The sequence below is a fragment of the Malus domestica genome, chromosome 16 (assembly GCF_042453785.1).
Source record: "Malus domestica chromosome 16, GDT2T_hap1".
Lineage (NCBI taxonomy): Eukaryota > Viridiplantae > Streptophyta > Magnoliopsida > Rosales > Rosaceae > Malus > Malus domestica.
The window spans coordinates 8544860-8560642 of NC_091676.1; the positions used below are offsets into that span (position 1 = coordinate 8544860).

General features: G+C 37.3%; 2 protein-coding genes across 2 annotated transcripts; one reads left to right on the forward strand and one right to left on the reverse strand.

Moving 5' to 3' along the window:
• Window positions 1-3347: 3347 nt before the first annotated feature.
• Window positions 3348-7061, forward strand: LOC103416584 (F-box only protein 6-like). The gene is given in 2 exon segments (NM_001328811.1): window positions 3348-3726; window positions 5560-7061. Coding segments are annotated over 2 exon segments (1419 nt in total). The 5' UTR covers window positions 3348-3553; the 3' UTR covers window positions 6806-7061.
• A 415-nt stretch (window positions 7062-7476) lies between these two features.
• On the reverse strand, window positions 7477-8734 carry LOC103416585 (uncharacterized). The gene is made up of 3 exons (XM_008354827.4): window positions 8581-8734; window positions 8215-8371; window positions 7477-7726 (listed from the first exon to the last, which is right to left on the reverse strand). Exons 1-3 carry the CDS (start codon window positions 8581-8583, stop codon window positions 7680-7682), a joined length of 207 nt encoding a protein of 68 aa, XP_008353049.3. The 5' UTR covers window positions 8584-8734; the 3' UTR covers window positions 7477-7679.
• Window positions 8735-15783: the final 7049 nt, after the last annotated feature.

Genomic DNA, 15783 nt, shown 5'->3' on the forward strand with positions numbered 1-15783 from the left:
ATCCTCAAAATTCTCACAAAAATAATAAAAAAAAAATACTCATTCGAAAGGGAGGTAAAAAGGAACGGAATTATGGAATGCACTAATTCAGTTGGCACACGTAAAAGAAGGGAATCCATCATGAATGTGATGATGACCAATTATACCATTTATACCCACCATTCACCCACGGAAATTACCAAACAACCCTCATCACCAAAAACTACCAAGTCTTCTTTCTTCCTTCCCTAGGAGGGAAGAAGTAGAGAAGAGCATGTGAAATGATTACCCACCGCATCCGCATCTCTCTCACTCATTCCCCTTGGTTTTGCCAAAACCTAATCATTATTTTTCAAAACCTTCCATCTTACCTTAACTTTATCCTCCCCATTTTAATCATCACTTCCTCCCTTGCCAAATTCTCCACCCCCTTCCCCCTTACATAATTACCTTCCATACCATTTTCCCACTTTTTCCTCCTTCTTTTGTTTAGTTGTGTACTTGAGGAAGAAATTACAATGGCGGATCTCTTTTTTCAGAAGTGAGACAGTCGGACGATTCACACTATCCTGTTTTATCTAGAATGTGAGACAATCAAACAAGTGGTTGTCCCATGTTTCGCAAAATGAAATCTTATATTGATGGTTATGATTGCCTCACATTTTGCAAAATGATATCTAATTTTTGAAGCTTCAAGAGAAAAAGGTGAGTGCTATATAGGAAGACAAGTTAATTAGGCAAGGTTCAAGTGCTCCATTGAAGCAACTTTCTAGCTTTAGCTAGCTATGATGTGATTTAAGCAATTGTTACTTATTCCATCAGTTGGCACCTTTGAGGTTGAGCTTGAGGGTGTCGGAAGTAAGCAGTGTTTAAAATATCAATATCGATAAAAAAAAACATTGATGTGAGGTACAAAAATATTGATATCGATTGTATTCGATGAAAATGATAGAAATTTGTTAAAAATTCAAACTTTAAATGAAGCTTTAAAAAATGTTAGATCAAACCATAATACATTTATTAATTTAAAAAGTGTTTAAATACTATGTAGTTGAAAATTTGGTCTACAACTTTGGAGAAATTTCTTAAACAAATTTCACAGTTTCGAAATTTTTAATTTGCTTTTTCGAAATTTTTGTAGAAAATCAGTAAATATTGTTGATATTCACAAATTTTCAGATATCTTGCAAATAAACAATGAAAATTTAGTCTGCATTTTACCATTCCCCCCTCTCCGTTTCCATATTGATTCTCATTTTTATTTTATTTTTTGACGAAAATATCGACAATTTCATCAATATATTAAACACTGGAAGTAAGTAATGGGGGGTGGTGGCAATCAAAGTGGCATATGACAGTCCATTTTGTAACAAATTTATTAAGTAAAAGGAAAGTGCCACACGTCTTAGGGGAAAGAAAAAGGAAAACACTAACACATGTGGTTGATACATATAAATCAATCTTTTTTAGCTAGATTTAGGTTAATCTAATTTAAACTTTATTATACGATTTTTAAGATGTGATTTGGCAAAAAAGAAAAAGGAAAACATCCCACTCACTTATTAGTCACTTGATGATGTGTGATTGAATGAGTATATTGGCCATTTGCTTAGGAAATGAATTGTATGATTACTTAAGACAAGCTTTGCTACCATCACTCATTTCATCAAATGTTGTGGGGGGAATGTATGCATTCTTTAACTTCTCTTTTTGTTCATGTTTTTTAGTGGTAGATATCATCAATTTCGCATAAAAAGGTTGAATCAATTCTAGAAAAAGTTTAAATTAGGTATCTAAGATAAAGAATAACTGGACGTAAAAAAGAAAAAAAAAAGTAACCTTCAAATGTATTTTTCGAAAAGCTAACCTTTTGACGAATTTCATGTCTCATTTAAGTCATAGTGTTTTAGTTTCTCGATTGTGGATTCGTGAACTCCCTTTACCGATGTTGGACGCCTTTTATTTCTATAATCTTCTTTTTCTCTAGTATAAAAAGGCAAAAAAAAAAAGAAAAAAAAAGATGAATAATGAAAGTACTTGAGGGGTACTTGGGGCAATTATGGCAAATGAGTAGAAGAAAGAAAGATTGAACGGCATCAAGTAGAAGTAGGTACTTCCGTAAGTTTAACAAAATTCATCATGAAATGGGATAAGTGTTGGGAGGGACAATCATGCCGTGTGCGTGGAATAAGACATATTTTCAATGTGATCGGAACACGGTACAGTACATTAAGGTCATAATATATGATATGTGTATTAAAAAATTAACAACTTAAAAAGTAAAATTTTCATCAACTCATATAAAAATAAGTGATGTTACTATCCATATTCCGGTCATAATATAAATTTATCGTGGAACAGGGACAAGAAAGAGAGAGCTTCCCAGATCTAATCGCAACCGTTGATTTTCTGAAAGCCAAGCTATTAATTGGTGCTTCAAAAGCTCTCTCTCCTCCGTTGTCTCCTTGACCATCATCAAGTTATAATCTTGCGTTCACACGCTTGGACTGCAAAATCCTCTAAATATTTAGACTTATGAATTTACTCGTATACCCATTACTTAAAATATATAATTTGAAATAATTACAAAACAAGTTTAAGATTTAAGATGAGATGATAAATTGATGATTTTAAAAAGCTTGTATGACAAATTGAAAAAGGGTGTACAAATTCACATGACATATAAAAAAAAAAAATCTGAAGATCATCTCAGAATTTATAACAGTTACAAAATATTTTTTTAGTTTAAGTTAACAATTTGAAAAAAAAGGAAAACAAATAAACTTACCTTAATACATTTTTAGTAATAAATTTTTAGTTTTTTTTTATCATCCGACAAAATTCACAAACATAAAGTTTTACCAATTCACTTGTGTTTACTTCTTTTTTTGGGGTCAAATTCACTTGTGTTATACAATGTGTTTATATTTTTACAATTCGTATAAGTACATGACATATCAATTAGATGTCTGCAAGTATTATAACAAGTGAATAGTAATTAGGGAATTATTATTGGCACTTCAAAAATCTCATTCTACACTCTAAACTTTCTATATTTGGAAGGAAAAATACATTTATAAGGAAGGTAGAATGAGATTTTTTGAGTGTCAATAACACTTTCCTAGTAATGATTACCCAAAAAAAATAAAACATTGGGGAAGGGTAAAGTTGGAAAAGGGGAAGACATTGTTATTCAAAACATGAAAGGGAGTAATAAGGAGTGGAAACAGTACAAGGTAAATGGTATGGGCGCGCTGGCGTGGTAAAGGAAGAGTGGGTCAGAGAGAGAGAGAGAGCAAAGAGGAGTGAAAGAAAAGGGGGAGAGAGAGAGTGGAGGTGGGGGTTGGGGATGGAGGAAGAAGAGAAGGGAAAGGGGCGGCTCTGGTTTTTCTGGGGTTCTCCTCTTATTTAATTAATTCTCCACAAATAAGTCAAATAAAATAAAAATAATAAGAAGAAGAATAAAAGCTCTGGTTTTTGTGTGTTTTGTTGGGATTTTGGGTCGTCAATCGCAGAGAGGAGAGAGAGAGAGAGAGAGAGAGAGAGAGAGAGAGAGAGAGAGCCTGTGAGGGGCATGGAAGGGCTGGCCATGCTGAGACAGCTCATCGGTCAGCTTCAGGAGCTCGTCGGCTCTCACCCGCCTCCTCCTCATTACCATCACCATCTTCAACTTCAGTTTCAACCTCCTCCTCTACTCCGCCATCATCACTCTCAGCAACCACCGCAGGACCACCACCACCACCTCAGGTTTCCCTCCCTCCCTCTTCTGGATCTCTCTCACCTTCTCAAATTCCATTTCTTTCCGAACCATGTCTTAATTTCTTCCCTTTCTTTCGTTTCATGGTTTGTTGGTGTCATTCTGATTTTTGTTCAACGTGCTTGCCTGCTTTGTTTGGTTTCTTTTCTTCCTCCGAAGAGTAAATTACATGGCTTTCTTTGATTTTCTTGCTGAATTTGGTTGCTTTCCTTTGTTTGCTTGTTGCCATTTACGATTGAGAAATTGGGTCTGATTGCTTTCAGAAATGGTTTTGCCATTGTGGAGTTGGGTCTTACATATTTGAGGAAATTGTTACTTAATCTCTGCCTTTTACTCTATGTGCTTTGCACATCTCTTCCTTTTGTGTTTAGCTTATTTCTTTGGCACAAATTTGATGAGCACTACCGAACTATTTAGTGATAGACAGTATTAATGATTCAAATGCTTGATATTTTTGTTTCTTTCTTCCCTCTCTGGTTTGTGTTCATGACTGTCCAGCCGGGGTTGGGTTTCTGGGTTGACGGTGTTCTTTGGGAGGTTCATGGCCAACTCTGAACCTTTTCACGGTTGCCCATTTCTGTTTTAGTACCATTTGATTGCGTGTACCATAGCAAACCAGAAAAGGGAAGGAGCAAAAGAACAGTTAGGCCCGGGAAGTTGAATAATCTGATAAACGTATGAAAAAAAGTTGGAAGAGGGGTTTTCAGAAACTTAGACCGCCGACTTCACCATCTTCCTTGAATTGCTTAGACCAAGCTGGGTTAATTGGTAGGCGACATTAATTACATTAGGTACCGAATAGACAATTAGTTTCTGGTTAGATATGACACATGAACTTCACCTTTGGTTTCTTGTACTGTATGCTAACGTATAATGCATTCACCCGTAGACCTCTTCATATTTATTATTTAGTGTTCAACAAACTTCCTACATTTTCTATATCTCTTTCTTATTCGGTGTAGGTTGTTGGTTAGCATTATATGTTCTGCTTGGTTGTCTTCACTTCTTGACTGGTAAACTGGCTAACTTGGATTCCAGCCTTCAACAATTTGTTGCTTAAAGTTGCATTATTTGGCGATATATTGCTTAATTTCCATGAAAACTACAAGCTAATTGTACAAGATAATCCTGCACACTGGGAGAAGCATTGTTTCATAAAATAATTCTAAGTACGAAATGTTATCTTAATTTGTTCACTTGTTCTCCGAGTTTGTTCACCTGATGTCTGTTGAATTGAACTTATCCTTGGTGTTTGATTTCAGTTTTTTTGGGGTGGAACCTTCAAAATTTAAGTGTCATTGGTCTTGCGTACTACTACATCCAGGACCCTTCCTTTCTCTTTAAGTTAGGACCATAATATTCAATATCTTTCATTTCTTGTCAATTCCATATTCTAGTATTAGCTTTCTTCTTTTGATAAGTTATTGCAAATTACTTAAACTAATATTTAAGGCTAAGTGAAGTTCTTTTCCAAGGAATCTAATAGAGTTTCGGTAAAGCTTGCAGCCTGTATGCACGGAGTTGGCTTGAATCAGTTCTTTAAGAAAAAAATCTAATGAAATCATAGATAAGACCTTGTGGTGGCCTCATAGATATTCCTACTTCATTTTTCTGATAAGAACCCCAGATTGGGTTTTGTTTTACATCTTTGTACTCAATAGTTCAGAACTTGTTATTGTTTCTCATGTCGTTATGTTAATGTACTTTGTTGACCTTTACATGGGTACATTTCATATTTTTTTTCCTGTTTAATTTCTAACTACAGTAAAGTTCCTCAATTAGGGAGCATATAATTAACTTCATCATTACTTGTATTTACACAGGTGGTGCCCAATTAACGTTGATGAAGGTTCTGCAGATGATTACTACAATCTTATGATGGCAGCTGGAAAATCTAGAAGTTTTAAGATGTTGGAACCGTGCAAGCCTCCTCCTACCAAGAGATCTCGTAAGGAGCAAACCCGGGGTAAATCATCTGGAACTACCAATACCACTGAGCCTATGGAACAGCATATTTGGAAAGATTTCCCAGAAGACCTTTATGAAGCCGTCATTGCTAGGCTTCCCGTTGCTACATTTTTTCGATTTCGTACTGTATGCAGGAAATGGAATTCCTTGCTGGATTCTGAAAGTTTTTCTCAACATTGTGCGGAGGTCCCACAAGCTACTCCATGGTTTTACACCATCACTCATGAAAACGTGAATTCTGGAGCCATGTATGACCCTTCCTTGAAGAAGTGGCACCATCCCACCATTTTTTCTCTGCCAACAAAGTTAATTGTTTTACCGGTGGCTTCAGCAGGGGGACTGGTGTGTTTTCTTGATATCGGTAATAGGAACTTCTATGTTTGCAACCCCCTGAATCAATCTTTTAAAGAGTTGCCAGCCAGGTCAGTTAAGGTCTGGTCTCGCATTGCTGTGGGGATGACTCTGAATAGGAGTTCAGCCAGTGGCGGCTACAAGATCCTTTGGGTGGTTTGTGATGGTGAGTATGAAGTTTATGATTCAGTGACGAATTCCTGGACCCGTCCAGGAATCATGCCATCAGGTGTTAAGCTGCCACTATCACTGAATTTCCGGTCGCAGGCAGTTTCAATCGATGGCACACTCTACTTCATGCGTTCAGAACCTGAAGGGATTGTGTCATATGATATGGCCACTGGGATTTGGAAGCAGTTTATAATTCCCACCCCGCTGCATCTGACTGACCACACACTTGCTGAATGTGGAGGCCGGATCATGCTCGTGGGATTGTTATCAAAGAATGCTGTCACATGCGTTTGCATTTGGGAGCTTCAGAAAATGACACTTCTATGGAAGGAGGTTGACAGAATGCCAAATGTATGGTGCTTGGAGTTTTACGGAAAGCACGTGAGGATGACTTGCCTGGGTAACAAAGGCTTGCTCATGCTGTCCTTGAGGTCGAGACAAATGACCCGATTGGTTACATATAACGTGTCGAGCAGGGAATGGCTGAAGGTCCCCGGTTGCGTGGTGCCACGTGGGAAGAAGCGGCAATGGATTGCATGTGGCACTGCATTTTATCCAAGCCTGACTGCTGTTGCTTGAATCAGGTTTCTGTTTCTGGTGGGCTTCAGCATGGCCAGAATGGGAGTGTTCCTTAACCATCGGTTCGTCATGGTCGGTTGCAAGCTTTCCCGGCCAATTTGTTTTCGACAATTTTCGTTACTTGTTTCATGAAGTGGACAATTCCATGGGTTGTATGACGGCCGGAGTTTTACTCTTTTGTGTACTCTCATATCCGTCTTGTACTCAAATAAACCGTCTGTCTACCATTAGGTGGTATTTCATGAGAATTTTTTCTTGCAACTGCTGTGTCTGGCTGCGGATTGTTTCGGTTAATTCTTGAAATAAATCACCTGGTTTCAGGAGTGAGTTACGCAAAATCAAAGGTGCACACGAATTTCTTCAAATTGGACAAGGTAGAAATGGTAATCAAACGAGCCCAAATTCACAAATCCAACCTCGTCCAATGGTCATCAAATGAGCCCCAAATTTAACCTCGAGGGTGAAAGACTGCCAAGGCAAGGGCAATATAGTTGCTTTCACAACCCTGAATTGTTGCACAATATCTTATGTCAGGCAAACTCAACCACAAGAGAGATGGTTGCCGGAGACACGATCATGTCTCAGACACACGAGATACAATCGTCGGAGACGAGTTAATCCAGCCATTGAAAATGAAGCATCGTATATGGAGAGAAAAAGAAAAGGTAGAATTCAAGCGAAGCAGTGGAGGGGGTCCTTTATTCAAACTTCTTTCACTTCACAAGATAGAAACACCGCTGTTTTAGTTCTTACTACATCACATTTGTATATCATCAGTTTCCTATTCGCTAACAAAACAGTAAAACGGCACGACAGGTTGACGCCATCTCTCATAACTTAGAAAGCAGCAGCTGCATCAGTAGGGTCAACTTGATCAGGCCATGCCTCCGCTCGTAGCAGTCCTGATTATCTGAAAGAGAGCTGTTCCACACAAAGTCAAAAAAATGTCAGATTCACAAAACCACCAAAAACCTTTCACGCAATGCAGTTCAATTATGCAAGGGACACAAAATGAACCGAAACTACAGACACCCGCTTGATCTTTTCGATCAAGGGCAATGCCACAAGTTCAAACACCGCTTTAGGCTACAACCCACATGAGCATTGCCAAATAGACGGTTTAGGTTTCAGTTTTGATCTTCAAATCAAGGCAATGAAACAAATCTCAAAACCCTTTTCGGCTTCAAGCCAGATGAGCATTGTGGAATTGGGTGCTTAAAGTTTCAATCTTTGTATAAATTTCTTAATCCCAATTAAAGTTTTACGATTTCCAGGGCATGCAGCCACAATACAATGCAGATCAACCAAATTAAGAATCACTATTCAAATTATAACAATTAAGCAAATTCTAGATTATGATATAACCACATCAGATTTGTGATTGGCAAAATTGAGTGAGATGGACATACATGATCCGATGACAACAAAGATGAAGAAGCCAAGGATAATAGGGCCCACTGGATAATCCTTGCCCTTCTTGGCGGTCGTCTCAGGCACCGCCCCTCTCTTCGTTATGTTCTTCTCGAACTTCTCCACCTTCCTGTCAGCCACACGCCTTGAAGTCGTCTGCAAAAAATCCCCAATTCAAATTTAAATACACACACATAAACACAATCCAATTCCACATGCAGCTACCGAAACAATTAATTCATCCAATTCAATTTTCATAGCTGAATCTAATCGTACAATTACAGATCTGGATCAAGGCATAAGATTTCAGAAAACCCAAATGATTTCATCTACATCTACAGATCGGAGCAATGATAGAGAATTACCATGGTTGTGGGTGTAGATCCGGTATCTGAGTGTGCGTCTCAGGTGATTAATTCTCCTCGTGCAGGCTTTTCCCCTTCCTCGTCGAATTCTCTCTCTTGCAGGCGAGTTCCGACTCTCGCCCTTATTTTCTCTTTCGCCAAAAACAGCCGTGTTTTCAGACGCTTTTATATTTAGCAAACGGATGATAGGGTCCCCGACCGCGGCGTTAGGGAGTCACCGCCTTCGCTGCGATTGGCCGAACTACGTAATTTGGGACACGCGTCGGGTGGGGATTGGGGGTAAGTACGTGCTTGAGACCGTGTGCGTTAGAATTAGAGTCTACGCGGAACAGGTGGACTTGAGAAGAGAGAGAAAGTAACGCGTAGAGGGACCGGGTCCCGTATCCGGAAATTCGACAATGGATCCATTACGTACGCGGTATATGCAAACACGATCCAATTGACCGCACAAATAGAAAGCGACCCCGGACGAAAAATTAGATTTTTTTTTTTTTTTTTTTTTACATTTTTTTGTCAAAGGTAAATTTTTATTACCGACACACTTTACATACAAAATTAGAGGCTCACACATACAGAAAATACAAAGCAACAGATGAGCCTCCAAAACTATAACAAAAGAAAAATTCAACTCGAAAGTTGAGCCCAATACAGAAAAACACACAAGAAAGCCCTAAACTTCTGGATCCTAGATTTTCCTTCTTTGGTTGTTGAATTTCAATATGTGTGTCGTTTCATACATTTCATATTCACATTTATTTCACTATCAATCATACATTTTCGTTTCTCCTTTTTGAAACATTCTCTTCCTATGATCTATAACACAAAAGTGACTTGTAAAACTGTTTGAGCCCAAAATATTTTTTTGGGCTGAGCTTGGGATTATTCTCGGCCTAATGATATTTATCTAGAATTTTTTTGTGGGCCATCCAGTTAAGGTCGGCTGAATCCTGTTGCGAAGAGGAGAAGTTTAGATAAAGGGTGAATTAGTCGATTCCTAATGGAACAAGAAGTTTTGAAGCCGAAGGTGCTGAGAATTATGGGATGAATCTGGTTTGTTAAAGAGTTTGGTTCAAAGTCATTTTGGAGTTAGAATTGGCCGAGACCTAATCAGATTAAGTTGATGAGTTCTAATCCGAGTATGATTTTAGCTCAGCCATGAAAGGGTTTGCTACTATAAACTCATTCAAACCCCCTCCAATTCAACACACAAATTGCCCTGTGCAAAGCTTCTCAACAACCTTTGAGATTGTATCCTCTCCCCCTTTCTTCTCGCAAACACATCTTCAGTTTGGATAAACAACATTGTGAAGGCAACCGGCGACATCTTCAGTTTGGATAAACAGCACTGGAGCTATAGAATCAGCCGATCAAGGAGCACCTTCAATTTGGATAAATAGTGATGCTTCGAGACCGACTGATTATTTATCCAAGTCTCGGTCGACAAGGATTTTCGAGTCCTTGTTGGTAGAGGTCATCTTATCCGCCTTTTCGACGAAGTGAGGTGTTACAGGTTACTAGGCTCGACACGTTGAACACCGAGTTGTTTTATGATTGGATATTCACAAGTATACTTTAGAGTTCGGCATTCCGACGCCCGAATCACATTTACCATTAAGACATACATCTCTTTTGAGTATTTGTGTCCATATAGTCTGGTGCTAGTTCGGCGTTCTTATACTCTCATGAATATAATCACCGTGAATGAACTCGGCGCCGACGATTTGTAAACTTCGCAAAACTAGCAGCCTTGTCTTCAGGCTTTAGAACCCAAAGGCTAAGACGTGTTTCTTCCTCGGCTGCAGTCGCAAGATCAAGAAGTCAGCATTGCGCTCAACGCGACATTAGCAAATTTTACTCCCCCGCCGAGCTTGGTTGTTGAGTTGGCACGTCCCACATACAACCAAATGACATAGTTAGCTTATTAATTACTCAGTCTGCGCGCCACATAGGCTTGTTAGTTTTCACGGTCAACAAAAACAAACAACAAAATGGTTATCAAATGACTATAAACTAACTTTGCAAAAGATATGGACGAAGGAGTAAATCTAAAATAAAAACTTGTGATCTGACCTAACTAAAGTGACATTTTCTTACCTAATCAAAGCCAACAGAGTTGGAACAAGTATAAGTAGAATTTTGAATTATTATTGACTTTATATCAAAGTCGAAGTAAAACGCGGTGATCAAAACTAAAACTCAAGCTCTTAATAGACAAAAATTTCATATTCTCTAAATATAAATTGAGCAGGTCACCAACTCATGCTTTTCATCTGTCCTATGTAAGTCCAAAGTCATATCCTAAACAAATGAATGGACAATGCATGCATGGGCTCTACGGACATGGACTGCTTGGCAATGTCGGTGTCGCGCGATCCATGGCGACATGCTGTGTCAATGATTTCAGTACAAGAAAAAGCAAAAGTAGAATATGACAAAACTTCTAATAAGTCTCCGTAGAAAGACAAATTAAGAGTGCTAGCTACATTTAGAAACTAAAACCTGCATTAAAATGTTAAATTAAGTGAGATATTGGTTTTAATTTAAATTTATATGGGTAGGGCTATTAGTATCAAATTATGAGTGGTGAATGAATGTAGTTGAACACAATTGAGAATATTAGGCAATATTATGTACTAAATTAAGCGGGATATTGGTTTTAATTTAGGATTTAATCTGATATACAGGTATTGGTGTGTGTGATTCATGCATTAAAAAATTGTGTCATGTTGTGAATATTGAATAAATGAATGGTGAATGAATCTAGTGGATCACAATTGAGAGTATTAGATAACATTGTTTATAAATTAAGCGGGATATTGGTTTTAATTTAGAATTTAGTGTGATACATGTATTGGTGTGTGTGGTTTATGCATCAACAAATTAGGAAGATCAAGTTAAGAGTACTGAATTAAACTCCTCTTGATGGTGGTGGAACCAACAGCTAGGTTCCTTGGGTTTTCAATGCATCAAAGTCCTCTTGCATTGCAAGCTACCATTCTGGTTTTGTTGAAGCTGTTTTAAATGTTTTAGGTTCTTCACCATCTGTGATATTAGCCAAGAATGAAAATCCCTCAGAAAAATTCTCACTAGTTGCACTAGATTGATCATCATTATATGACTCCTTAAGTTGTAAAGAAGACAACTGAGGTAATGAAGCAAGACAGACAGCCCACATAGCTCTTTTAAGGAATAGCACCAATTTGTAATCTGGTTTGAATACGATTGGAATCTGTTCCTGTGATAATTGAATTATGGCTTATAGAAGATGAGGTAAACGGGAGGATTACCTGTAATTGTGCAGGGTCCATGACATGAAGCAAAGGAGTAGTGTCTTGTGGAGAGGAAAGAGTATGTGATGGCCGAGATCCCTGAATTTTTGACTTAGTCGATCCACTATCTCCAAATTGTCTCTCAAATGAACTGTTGTGTACTCCAGTAGAATCAAATCCTATCAAATTCTCATTACTTGTTTCAAGTTGAGCCAATGAACTTTGTGAACATGCATGTGTTCCACCTTGCTGACTTATTGATATAGGTATAGATACAATAACAGGCACAGTTCTTGATTCCTGACGATTCTCATGTCTCTGTGGAAGTCCATTCCTAGTGTTATTAACCATTTTTGCAGGAACTAAACTTTCATCAAAATACACATGTCTAGAGATTATGATCTTCTTGGTTTGCATATGGTAACAGATATAGCCTTCATATCCTTGTGTATAACCCAAAAACACACATAACTCTGACCTTGGTTGTAATTTATTCATATTGTATGGTCTCAGCCATGGAAATACAGCTGAACCAAACACCTTAAGAGACAGTAGATCAGGTGCTTTCTTATACAAACTGAAGTAAGGAGAGCTAAAAGATAAACTTTTGCAAGGCATTCTGTTTATTAATAACACTACATGTGCACACGCAAAATACCACAGCTCAGAAGATAAACCCGCATCAGTGAGAAGAGTAATTGTAGTCTCTACAATATGTCTATGTTTCCTTTCTGCAACTCCATTCTATTGTGGAGTGTAAGGACATGAAATTAACTGCATAATACCTTCATCAACAAGAAAAAAAGTAAAATTTTTTCTTGTATATTCACCCCTTCCATCCGTTTGTAAAGACTTGATTGAAACACCAAACTGATTAAGAATAAACTTGTAGAACTTCACAAATATCATAAACATATCAGATTTATTACTCATCGGAAAAATCCATACAAATCTTGTATATTCATCAACAAATATTACATAGTACCTATAGCCCTCTAGAGATCTTATAGGATAAGGCTCCCAGATATCAATGTGCACTTTTTCAAAAGGAAAAGTACATATATCCGTTCTAAGTGGAAATGGAGTCCTAGACATCTTGCCTTTAATACAGGAAATACAAGTACTATGTGTATCATCTGTTTGAGTTGAAATATTTGGCTGTTTCAACATTATAGCTACTATATCATGAGTTGGATGCCCGAGCCTTTTATGCCAAATGATATTCTTTACTACTTTTCCCAAATAAGCTTATGGATTCTTGATAGTAAATTGAGAACCTCTTGAACTAGTAACCATAATCTAGAATAACTCCTCATGCGTACTATTTCCTTGATACACTATCTCCTTTGTCTTCTTGTCTTGCACAAAAAATTCAGATTCATCACATATAAACCAGCTTTTGTTGTCATCACATAGTTGTTTCACAGAAAGTAAGCTCCTAGTGATAGCAGGCACATGCAAAACTTTATTAAGAGTTAGAGAGTGTGTTGGTGTCTGAAGTATAGTTGAACCCATATGTTTAATTGGTAAACCTGTACCATTCCCAATAGTTATCCTCTCAGGCCCTTCAAATGGTGTTACTTAAGATAGGGCATTGATATAAGAGGTTATATGATGTGAAGCCCCTGAATCAACAACCCAATCATCTTAAGGAACAAATGTTGCAGTCTGTTGTGCATTTATTGCAGACAATGATGAAGGTGGAGGTTGACCTTGATAAGCATAATTTCCCCTTTGATAACAATCCAATGCAGAATGACCTCTCTTGCTGCAAATCTGACGCTCAATCACAAATCCAGTGGCTGGAACATTTGTATTCCTGTGGAAAAAAAAATTAACCGTTGTGTGTCCTCTTTTATTGCATATCTGACACTCAATCACTACATTAGCTCTAGTGTCAACATTTCCAGACCAATTGTTATTTCCAGAACCAAACTGCCTTGAACCAGTAGAGTAGAAATTAGATGTGTTTCCAGAATTAGTATATCCTCTTCCTCTAAAGCCATCGTTATTTCTGTAACTATTTCCACCTCTGTAATTATGTCATCCTCTATACTAATTGACTTAAGTTGGAAATTGAACATTTGAAGACTGTGATCTTGGTACATTCTGGCCACCAGAATGAGCATTAAACCCATAACCATAAGACTGAGCAGGAGAATAATATGGTTGTTGATCTGCATGAGATGATGAAGTTGAACCATATGGTATAGCAATGATAGTACCTGCAGTTACAGCAAGAATATGATCATGACTTTAAGGATTTGAACTTTATGCATATGAACTAGAACCCGAACTTGAACCAGAACTAGATCCTTGAACATACAAAGCAGACAGATTCTGAGTGATTGCATTCAATTCTCCCTCAATTTCTCTCTTAACACTAAGCAACAGTGCTCTAAATTCTTTCAAAGTATAGATTCCCTGGCCAAAATAACAGTACGAATGACCTTATACTCCTTTGGCAATCCAGCAAGACCAGCAATCATTATGTCATTATCCGAGACCATTTCACCCGCATCACTAAGTTGTTCCCTAATATGTTTAAGTCTCAACAGATATTTATCAATTGTATCTGACCCTTTTTGGATTGTATGTAATTCAATTTTCAGATGATTGACTCTTCATTTTGAAACAAAAGCAAATCGATCTACAAGATTAATTCAAGCTTAATTTGCTGTTCTACAACCAATCACATACTTCATGGCTTCGTCAATTAAAGTAGTAAGTAAGAGACTCAATAATGCCATATCAGTTGCTTCCCATTCAAGATACTCCACTGTAATCTCCTCAGTGACACTAGTATTAGGACTTATAACAAACTTTTTGGACATGGAGTTGAGCCATCAAAATGACCAAACAATTTATACCCTCGTAAGATAGACTGAAATTGAAATGCCCATTTTGCAAAATTATCCTCCCTAAGCCTGATAGTAGGGATGGGCAAATACCCATTGGTTATGGGTAACCGCGGTTACCCGCCAATTTAAATTAAACGGTTACAGTTATAGATAACCGTTTAGATAAATAAACGGTTATGGGTATTAACCGCGGTTATAAACGGGTAACCGTTTACCCATTTATTTTATTTATGTAAAGCTAACACAAACCATGTTCTCGATCCAATAATACTTAACACCTAATAAATTAGCAAGGAATTCATCGATCATTTTCTCAATAACACTACTACAGGAATGATGATTCTCATCATCAAGGAATTGGCCAAATTAATTTAAATTCCTTGCGGGTAACCGTGAAATTGACATAAATGCTTTGACAGAAATGTCTTCTAAATATTTTTTGTAACCTAATAATACTTAGCAAATATTATATTTACCTTCATTGGTAACAGTTAAAAATATCGTCCGTAAACTATTATTTCAATTATTGGAATGGTATAAGGACTTAAAAAAATTAAAATATGGAAATGTATGATGAATGTACTTATAACGGTGTTTAATTGTCAAAAAAAAAAATTATGACATTTTTTTTAATTTTCAAGTTGTTAAAAAACATGTAGACGGGTGAAAAATGGGTAATGGTAAAAAAAAAAAAGATAAACGGGTTAAAAATGATAAATGGGGTAAACGGGTATTAAACGGTTACGGTTAAATGGGTATGGTTAACCGTTTATAAACGGTTATGGGTATGAGTATAACTATTTAGGCAATTACCCAACGGGTAAACGGTTATGCGGGTATGAGCATAAACGATTATGGGTAAATAAGCCCGCCATAACCATTGCCCATCCCTACCTGATAGTAATCATACCCAAAACACCTTTAACTTTGATTATAGGAGCAGTCATGATTGAAAGATTGACACTTTCACAAAACAAGAAACTATATGATCAACAGCTTTACTATAGAGAATAACACTCTATGCAAACAAATCTCGAACACAGAAAGATTAACACTTTCTAGCAAACAAATCT